This window comes from Pan troglodytes, chromosome 9 (assembly GCF_028858775.2).
Source record: "Pan troglodytes isolate AG18354 chromosome 9, NHGRI_mPanTro3-v2.0_pri, whole genome shotgun sequence".
Lineage (NCBI taxonomy): Eukaryota > Metazoa > Chordata > Mammalia > Primates > Hominidae > Pan > Pan troglodytes.
The window spans coordinates 30,992,867-31,003,096 of NC_072407.2; the positions used below are offsets into that span (position 1 = coordinate 30,992,867).

Genomic DNA, 10,230 nt, shown 5'->3' on the forward strand with positions numbered 1-10,230 from the left:
AGCCACCACGCCTGACCTATTTTCAAAAATTTAAGTTTTCTATTTCCCAAAATATAAGTGCCAGGAAGGCAAGGATTTGTCTTTATTTTTGTTCACAGCTGTATTCCCACTACCTCAAATAGATTTTGGCACACAGTAAATGCTCAAGAAATATTCATTAAACAAATGAATGGCCTTTAGGATGGCCATTTGCCAATCAGTTCATAAATTAGAAATTAAAATGGCCAGGTTAAAAAATAAAACATTGTTTTTCTCCCCCCAAGTTAAATTAAAAGACCTTGTGACAATTAGTTCTGGCTCAACTAAAGTCTAACTGTGTGACTATAATCAATTTGCTTAACATTCTGCTCCTTCATTTCTCCATCTGGAAAATGGGCATAATAGTACCAGAAACATTCTTCAAAAGCTTTCAAGACTCTCAAAAGAGGCAACAACTATAAAAGCATTAGGTTCAAGATTCAATGCAGATGCTTAGCATTGTTTCATAAAATTAAATAAGGATCTCATTGTCCTTTAACTTACTAAGCTGGCAAAATTTCATTTTTCGGCTTCTGTTCTTATACATACTAAAGACTATACATTAAGCAACTTTCTGTATTTTCATTTCATCCAAAGTATTGTTGATATAAATTTTAATTAACCAATCATTTTCAAACAAAACTGTAATTTCTGACACTTTAAATTTGCCTTCAAAGTCACAAAGTTTTAAAGATAAAAATAGATATACTCAAAAAATCCAACCTGATATTTATTGAGACACGTGAAATGGCATTTTTCCAGGGTAATCATTCCTTCCCCCTCCCAATATGTCAATAACAAACCAGGGTTTTTTGTGGTGGAAATTCCATTTATTCTCTTCTCATTTTCTCTTTCGAGCTAAATTCTATTGTAGAGTCTTCCCTTCCAACCTTTAAAAAGCGACCCTGTACCTTTAATAGTGGAGACCTGGTGAGAGGTTCTTTTCCAAACTTGTTCCCTGGCTTCCAAGTGACGAAACCAGCTGTAATTTGAGAGCAGAGAGATCCTCAGGATATCTTTAGCCAAAGGAAAAGCTCCGCATTCCCACCCAGTCCAGAAATTGAAATACTATCAGGGGGCAAGAGCCTTTCTCTCCAGCTACACACTCCATCTCCCGGGAGCAAGGGGAAACTCCGAGAGGAGGGCAACAGAGCCAGCATCTTGCCAGGGCCCCGGAGGAGGGGTTCCCCGCTACGCCTGTGCCGGAGGAGTTCCAGCCACAAAGCGAGGGGCGCAAGGGTGGGTGCATCCTGCGCTGCGGCGGGCGCGCTACCCAGACGCTGGTGCGCAGAGCCACATGAAGCCTGCTGGGGACTGGGGGCCAGGGAGCAGCAAGCCGGCTGGGACTGAGGCGGACGCTGTCTCAGGGAGACGCTGACTCGCAAAGACACTCCCTTCCTTGTGCCTGGGTAAAAAGTCTCCTCCTGGGGTCCCTGGCCATCCTGAATATCCAGAATGGTGTTTCTGAAGTTCTTCTGCATGAGTTTCTTCTGCCACCTGTGTCAAGGCTACTTCGATGGCCCCCTCTACCCAGAGATGTCCAATGGGACTCTGCACCACTACTTCGTGCCCGATGGGGACTATGAGGAGAACGATGACCCCGAGAAGTGCCAGCTGCTCTTCAGGGTGAGTGACCACAGGCGCTGCTCCCAGGGGGAGGGGAGCCAGGTTGGCAGCCTGCTGAGCCTCACCCTGCGGGAGGAGTTCACCGTGCTGGGCCGCCAGGTGGAGGATGCTGGGCGCGTGCTGGAGGGCATCAGCAAAAGCATCTCCTACGACCTAGACGGGGAAGAGAGCTATGGCAAGTACCTGCGGCGGGAGTCCCACCAGATCGGGGATGCCTACTCCAACTCGGACAAATCCCTCACTGAGCTGGAGAGCAAGTTCAAGCAGGGCCAGGAACAGGACAGCCGGCAGGAGAGCAGGCTCAACGAGGACTTTCTGGGAATGCTGGTCCACACCAGGTCGCTGCTGAAGGAGACACTGGACATCTCTGTGGGGCTCAGGGACAAATACGAGCTGCTGGCCCTCACCATTAGGAGCCATGGGACCCGACTAGGTCGGCTGAAAAATGATTATCTTAAAGTATAGGTGGAAGGATACAAATGCTAGAGAGAGGGAATCAAATCAGCCCCGTTTTGGAGGGTGGGGGACAGAAGATGGGGCTACATTTCCCCCATACCTACTATTTTTTTATATCCCGATTTGCACTTTGAGAATAAATCTGAGGTCATCTTTAAAAAGAGAAAAATTGGACACTTGAGTGATTTTGTTTTTAGTTTTGTTTTTGTACATTATTTATGTGATTGTTATGGAATTGTCACCTGGAAAGAACAATTTTAAGCAATGTCATTTCTAGATGGGTTTCTAATTCTGCAGAGATACCCGTTTCAGCCACATCTAAAAGAGCACAGTTTATGTGGTGCGGAATTAAACTTCCCCATCCTGCAGATTATGTGGAAATACCCGAAGATAATAGTGCATAGCTCCTTTCAGCCTCTAGCCTTCACTCCTGGGCTCCAAAAGTTATCCGAGTTGCCTGTTTTTCAAATGAGGTTCAAGGTGCTGCTTTGCATGCCTGCCAACCCATGGAAGTTGTTTCTTACTTCTTTTCTCTCTTATTTATTAACCATGGTCTGAGAGTTGTTTTTGTTTTATGTAACAGTATTGCCACAAAACTATAGGCAAATCGTGTTTGCAGGGAGATTTCTGGTGCCTCTGTGGGTGTGTGTAAGTTAAAGTGGCCACATTTAAGAAGGCCAAGCTTTGTAGTGGTTGCACAGTCACACTGATATGCTGATTTGCTCTTTCTCATTGTATGTCTATGCTTTGTCATCAGTGCTATAGTAAATTACAAAGAAGTAGGTAGATTGTATGAACATACCCACAAATGCCTATGATTTAGGTTACCAATGTATTCTTTCTCATTTGGGGTTTTGCTTCTGTCTGTTTATCGGAAACTTGTACTTCAAGTAGGGGGAATCCTAATTCTAATAACTCCTTAGCTAAGTTTTATTATTCAGGCAATAAACATGTTTTCATGTAATACTGGCTTACTTTGTAATTTACATCTGTAACTTTCATATTTCTAAAAGGGGCCAATGCAAAAGGAGAGAGAAGGACTGGATTTAAGCCAGTTTACTTAGAGTATATGATAAAGAAGGCAGAGGAATAGCTACATATTTGGCAATTCTCCTCTCTGTAGTCACCCTGACATCCTCACAAGAAAACAAATCTAGCCATTGCCCGAACTTTAAATTTGATCTCTATAGGTCTGCTTAAAGACTCAAATTTTCTCCAGTTTCTCTCATAAATTCAATTGCAAAAGTTTCTGACAAGGCTCATACCCTGTACCCTTATGCAGAGCAAGCATTCCATCCTAAGTTATAAACTACAATGATGTTTAATTTTGAAGCCAGGTCTACATTATTTAATTAATGGCTTTAAAAGGTGGAGATGCACTTTATTTAATGTCTTCCCCTAGCTAATTCTTACTCTCACCTTAAATATGCTTTCTTGTTGCATATATGCACAGATACACACACACACACACACACACACACACACGAAAATAAATAAATGTTCATATTCTTCTGTTCAACAGACATTTATTTTCTCCTCTCCCTTGAATAAGAAAATAAGTTTTCCATTCCTATGAACTGTCTAATATCTTTCTATTACAGAAGGGGAAACTGAGGCTGGGAAAGGCTAAATGACTTATCCTCCATCAGTTATAACAGCCCCTGGTATCTTAAATACAGGACTTCCCGAACTAATTTTTTTAAGGATACTGAAAAATGAGAGAGAGTGGTCGAATGCCTGAAATTTTGCTTAACTTACTGTACTTAAAATCAATTATAACTTCTTTTTGTTACTCAGGGCCCCACTTTTTGTTGCTTTCTAGACTTGTGTGTAGAAAGAAGATTAATTATCACTTAAAGTAGTTTCCCTCTTTATTCTGAAAAAATGAGGAAAAAATAACAACAGTGGCAAATAAAATCATATTTGGTACTAAAATGTTTGTAGTTTGAAGTCACAATCATTCATGCCTCAAAACATTTATATCACTCACTTCATAGTGATCATTTGGTAATTCATAGACTTACAAATGTCATCTCCTTGATTTTCCCAGCTGTAATGGGAGGATATTGGGCATGTGATAGTGATGGAAAACTGTTTTCCCTGTGCATGCTAATTTCTATCTATTGGTAATGCTTCCATACCATATTATGTTATCAAGGATTCGAAAGACACAGAAGTGAAGAGTGTCATCCCTAATTAGAGATATCTTCCATGGGTGCAGGAAGGGGAATGGTAACACATCTGCTACAAATTTGAAAACCCTGAAATAGATTATGTATGAGGTTCTTTCCAGTGCTAACATTCTATGATTCCTACAAAACCAGAACGAAATTATCTGGCATCCAGTCACTCCACTCAAGCCTAGATGTACAGCCAGTAATCCCACAGTCTTATGTAAATGGCCTCAGAGGGCAAATGGGAATTTCCAGGTGGGGAGAGGAAACAATCCTGAACTGCTAGCCCAGAGAATAACATCACAAGGCTGTTCCAAACCTTCTTAGGGTGGGGAGCCAGACCCACTCACATCTTTCCTCCCCACTTCCTCATGATTCTTATTAGACCTTGTTATTCACGCAGTGACAAATTCCCTTTTCAAGTAGTGGTTCTTTTTATTTCTTAGACCATGGACTATTTTGAGAATCGAAAGAAAACTACACACTCTCTTCTCTGCAAAATCTACTTGCAAATGAATCTATATAAGTTAGGATATTAATTATTTTTATATTTGTTGACTACTTAATTTGTGCCAGGCACTAAGCTGGGCTGTGGGTCATTCTGGGATGTTAAAAAGCCTTGGGGCTTCATCTGTAAATCAAGAAATTTAAAAAGCCTCTTAGAGTTTTATTTGGAACAGGAGGCATTTATTATTATTGTTGTTGTTGTTGTTGTTAAGTATAGCAACAATTGAAAAACAGCTAACTTTTCAGAAAAGTCAATATTATTGGTAAGGCTCTGTGCTTAGAACTTTGTCTGGGTCATTTCTCTTAATTCTTACAACAAACTGCATGAGGAAAGTATTTTATAAAATGAAGTAATACATGTCAAGCACTTAGAATAGTACCTGAGACACAGTGAATCCTCAATAAATGTTAGTTGCTATTATTACTATTTTTATTATTATCATTATTTTTATTGCTCAGGCCTAGAAAGCCTAGGTACTATTTTCAAGACTAAAACTGTGTGATATCTTATATACCTTACTATGCTGTCAGTTTTAACTGATGATTCTCTAATGAGATATAAGAGCAAATAAAAGAAGAATGTGGAGGATAGGGGATTAAAGGGGCCTCCAGTTACCCACTTTAAATGTCCTCTGCAGTTCAGATCCTTGATAATGTCTGGCAGTCAGAAGCTGGTTGGCTTCCCTGTTTATAGAATTACTCATTAATACTTTCTCTGGGAGATGCATTGTTCAGTACCACTAATTCTTCTCTCAATTGGACCACGTGAAAACATCTATATAACTATTTTGAAGTGTTCTACAGGTATCTATCTGGAGGCCGTTGATGAAAGACACCAGGCTACTTTAGCCTCTGCAACCACCAAAGCCAGGCTCCTGGAAGCCATCAGAAGCTATAAGAAGCCAGCAGGTGTGTTATGCACAGCAGTACCAAGAAGCTGTGTCCAATAGTTCACAGACTTTTCATTGCCTTTTAAACTCTCATTTACAACTCTGCTAAGGAAATGGGCTCAAAACTTCCCTGGAGGAGCCTTGAAACTTAGATTATAAACTATTTTAGTGAGTTATAAAAATGTCCATGAAACCCACTAATGATGTGAAATCACACTAAGGGGCAGTGTGGTCAAATTTCTGATGCATTTTTCAGAGGAGGATTATTAAATTATTTTTGATATTGAATGTAATATTAAATTCCATGTAAAATTGGGATGTAACATTTTATATGGAATAGTATTGGATAGAAAATAGAAATGCTAAATATGGTTTATGAATATTTTAATATAAAAGAGAAAATAATTGGAGACGTAAGAAGATTTGGTTTGAAATAGAATACAAAAAGCTGCAACAATAACTAACCAGTATAGAAAATGAGATTCTTTCAATCTTCTTAGTAATTGTGGAGTTAAAGTGGTCCTTAGGATTGCTATTTCTAAAGTCAGGATCTCGATGGATATATCATTCATTAAATATTTTAATATGCCACTATATGAGGTACCCAGGATAATAATAGTTTATAAATATGTGAGGAAACTGACACCTAAACAAATAATTTAAGTACAGCAATGTGGGAGATTGGAGTATGTAGAAGGTTCTATGGGATCTCAGCAAGAATCTAAATTAGAATTATCTGGAAAATGTAGAGTAGTGTGTCTTAGTCTGATTTGTGCTGCCATAACAGAATGTCTGAGACTGGGTAATTTATAATGAACAGAAATTTATTAGCTAACATTTCTGAAGGCTGGGAAGTCCAAATCAAGGTATCAGCATCTTGTGAGAGCCTTCTTGTTATGTCATAACATGGTGGAAAGAAAGAAGGCTACAGAGAACAAGAGGGGGCCAAACTCATTCTTTTATACTGTCACCAACCATACCCATGAGCATGGAACCCTCACGGCCTTATAACCTCATTAAGGTCCTACTTCTTAATGCTGCTACAATGGCAATTAAATTTCAACATGAGTTTTGGAAGTCCCAAACATTCAAACCTTAGCACAGTGCAAATAAAACAAAGATTTGGCATAAACACACATTCAAGACATGCAGGATTTTTATTCTTGCTGCTAGTATTATTGTTGTTTAGCCTTTTCAATAACAATTTTCTGATTACAAAAGTCATTATCGGCCAGGCGTGATGGCTCAGGCCTGTAATCTCAGCACTTTGGGAGGCCAAGGTGAGTGGATCACAAGGTCAGGAGTTCGAGACCAGCCTGGCCAAGATGGTGAAACCTCGCCTCTACTAAAAATACAAAAATTAGCCATGCACAGTGTCAGGCACCTGTAATCTCAGCTACTCAGGAGGTTGAGGCAAGAGAATCACTTGAACCCAGGAGGCAGAGTTTGCAGGGAGCCAAGATCGTGCCTCTGCACTCTAGCCTGGGCAACAGAGCAAAACTCCGTCTCAAAAAAAAAAAAAAAAAAAAGTCATTATCTGCCAAATGTAATAATATAAAAAACACAGTAGTATAAGAAAAACAAAATTATTCATATTCTCAAACTCCTTCTGCCATATACTCACTGTTTGCATTTTGGTATACTTCTTTCCATACTTTTCATGCATATCTATGTATATATTTTCTCTTTAGAAAAATTATTATAATAAATACATTGTTTTGTACCAATGTCTATTTCAGGTGTTAAGAATATTTAATTGCATAAATGTTTTTAAAATGCTTAGATCTATCCACAATGTTTCAGGAGGCAGAAGTTCTAGGTTCTAGATCTTGCCTCACAATATATTGGCTACGTAACTTTGAATGAGTCCCTGAAATGTTCTGAAATTCAATCACTTTGTTTGCAAGATGAAGATAATTATAGCTACTGTTTATTTAACAGGCACTGCTCAAAGTGTTTTCCACATATTATTTTATATGATCTGGTTAGAATTATATTCCAGGTTGATGTTATATTTTATAAATTTTTCAGATAAAGAAAATAAGACACAAAGATCTAAGTGTTTAAAAGTTCCCTCTTGCAGGCAGTTAAATAACTACGTTTCCTGAACTAGCTAGACAGGAATGGAGTCAATATTCAAACACAATCTGACCACCTTGCTTTCCTGATAGTCCCTGAATGATGTTTTCCCTTTCTGAAGGCAGTAGACTGGACACATAATTTGCTAACTGTCTTCCTATTCTAGGATTCATGATAAATGGCCTCCAAAATGAATATTTCCCTTATATGATTTTATTAATTGAAAAAATTCAAAATTACATTTTCTTGAAGAAACTTTTTCTTTCTCTGCTTGAATTTATGTTGGATAAAATATAAATTCGATACCTGCATGTATCACTCCATGATTCTTTGCCTAAGAGCAACTGGCTTCTTTTACATTTTCCAGGCCCTTTCACATGCATTATCACATTGACTATAACATTTTTTTATAGATGCTGAACTGGCATAGACAGTTTATGGTATTCACCATTTGGCAGGCTGCAGTCCAGTGTTCACAGCTAGCAAGTTCTTCTGTCATTCTGTTATACTTTATATCTGAATCCAGATATAAAACGATTTCTTAGGCCAGGCACGGTGACTCATGCCTGTAATCCCAGCACTTTGGGAGGCTGAGGTGGGTGGATCATTTGAGGTCAGGAGTTCAAGGCCAGCCTGGCCAACATGGCAAAACCCCGTCTCTACAAAAAATACAAAAATTAGCTGGGTGTGGTGGTGCAAGCCTGTAATCCAAGCTACTTGGGAAAGGCTGAGGCATGAGAATCACTTTAATTCAGGAGGCAGAGGTTGCAGTGAGCTGAGATCATGCCACTGCACTCCAGCCTGGGCAACAGAGTGAGACTCTGTCTTAAAAAAAAAATGATTTCTTGTCCATACAGGTCTCCCAAACTAAAAAATATATACTATTAGGAAGTGCTATGTACTATTTTAGATAAGAAGGTTTAAAAAGACCCCTCTGAGTAAGTAGGAGATATCTGAATTGAACCTTAAATCTTAGGTAGAAGCCAAGAATGTGAATGTCAGAGGAAAAACTGTTCCTGGTAACAGAACAGCAACTACAAAGTCCTTCAAGCAGACAAAACTTTATATGCATGATAAAAAAAAGAAGAAAAAAAACAGTGTAATTATAGCAGAATAAATCAGAGAAAGAATAAAAGAATTTGGGTTGAGAGAACAACTGGGGTTTGGTAACAGACGAACTGGATGGCCATAATAAGAAATTTGGATATTATTCTGACTTCAGTGGAAAGGCACTGGGGTGTCTAAGCAGAGGAGTAGTATTACTTGATTTACACAAAAAGGCCACTATGGAAGATTAGTCTACAGGGAGGCAAGAGTGGAAGCAGGAAGGCCACTTGGCCAGGTAGCTCCTAAGATATGCCGATTGTAGATGATGGTCTAAGGTAGTAGCGGTGAAAATGGCAGAAACTGGTGTTTATCTTACACCGATATGTCCTACTATGGCTTTTTCCCAAAAAAAAAAATCTGTGACATTCTTCCCAACCTGCTCCTACATTTATCCAATTTTCCATCTCTAATTCCATTCATCCCCTTTTGGGTTTGATGTTAGCATTGCCTCCTTCTGATTCTTGACCACCTTCCTCTCCTGACTCTCAAAGAAATGTATGAATGGGATTTAGCTTCTCTTCCCAACTATATCAGGTAATGTATGGATTCCAGATGACCTCTCTGACGCTAAGTCCCAACTCTGCCCACCAGCCCAAGCCCTGTTTACCCTATTTATGGACTAGAATCGACAAATCTATAAAGGTGAAGAGTCAACCACACGCATACCTCACATATTTTACAATTACATATAAACATTGCATTAGAGTTTAGACATCTTCCCTTTATCAGTGATCTCTTGTCATCACTGCGTCTGTACTTATTCTGCATTTTTCCTCACAAGAGCTGTATCTAAAAATAAAAAATATAAGCTATATCTAAATATAAAAATGCTCTCTTGAGGATTTCCAATGTCTTCAGTATTCTACATTGCCTTGAATTTAGTAAGGCCATGCAACATTCTATTTTGACTCTAGTAAGCATTTACTTTGATGACTTGTATATTTTACCATTTCCCCCTTTTGCTTTTCCATGAAATACAGAAGATATTTTGTATGTCAACAGCTTGCTGTTTACTGAAAGGACCCTGACAGCTATGATTAATAAGGTAAAGTCTCCGTGCTCCAGGGTTGGCAGTAATGGCTTGCATTTTCCAGTTGTGAAAAGTTTCCTCCTGCAGGCAGTGAAAGAAATGTGTTTCCTGAATGTCTTCTCTCACTTTGATCTTTTCCCAACTCTCATCCCAAGACCAAGCGAACGGGTATGCTCCACTCAACTTTCAAAATGTAAGCTTTGCTGGCAGTTCCACAAGTTGACCACTAACAATTTCCACCAGATGCTACTATAGATTAAATTATAGAGTGGAAAACCTGGTTAGTGAGTTTGCATTGCTCTGAGTTATATTTTTGCCTACCCTTCAAACATCCATTTTCTCC

General features: G+C 39.0%; 1 protein-coding gene across 1 annotated transcript; it reads left to right on the forward strand.

Annotated features, from left to right (window-relative positions):
- Window positions 1–932: 932 nt before the first annotated feature.
- On the forward strand, window positions 933–3,064 carry FIBIN (fin bud initiation factor homolog). Its single transcript, XM_508336.7, has one exon. It carries the CDS (start codon window positions 1,474–1,476, stop codon window positions 2,107–2,109), a length of 636 nt encoding a protein of 211 aa, XP_508336.1. The 5' UTR covers window positions 933–1,473; the 3' UTR covers window positions 2,110–3,064.
- Window positions 3,065–10,230: the final 7,166 nt, after the last annotated feature.

Bases quoted from the DNA above. Each gene is read 5' to 3' on its own strand.
- FIBIN (XM_508336.7), top strand. From the start codon at position 1,474: ATGGTGTTTCTGAAGTTCTTCTGCATGAGTTTCTTCTGCCACCTGTGT.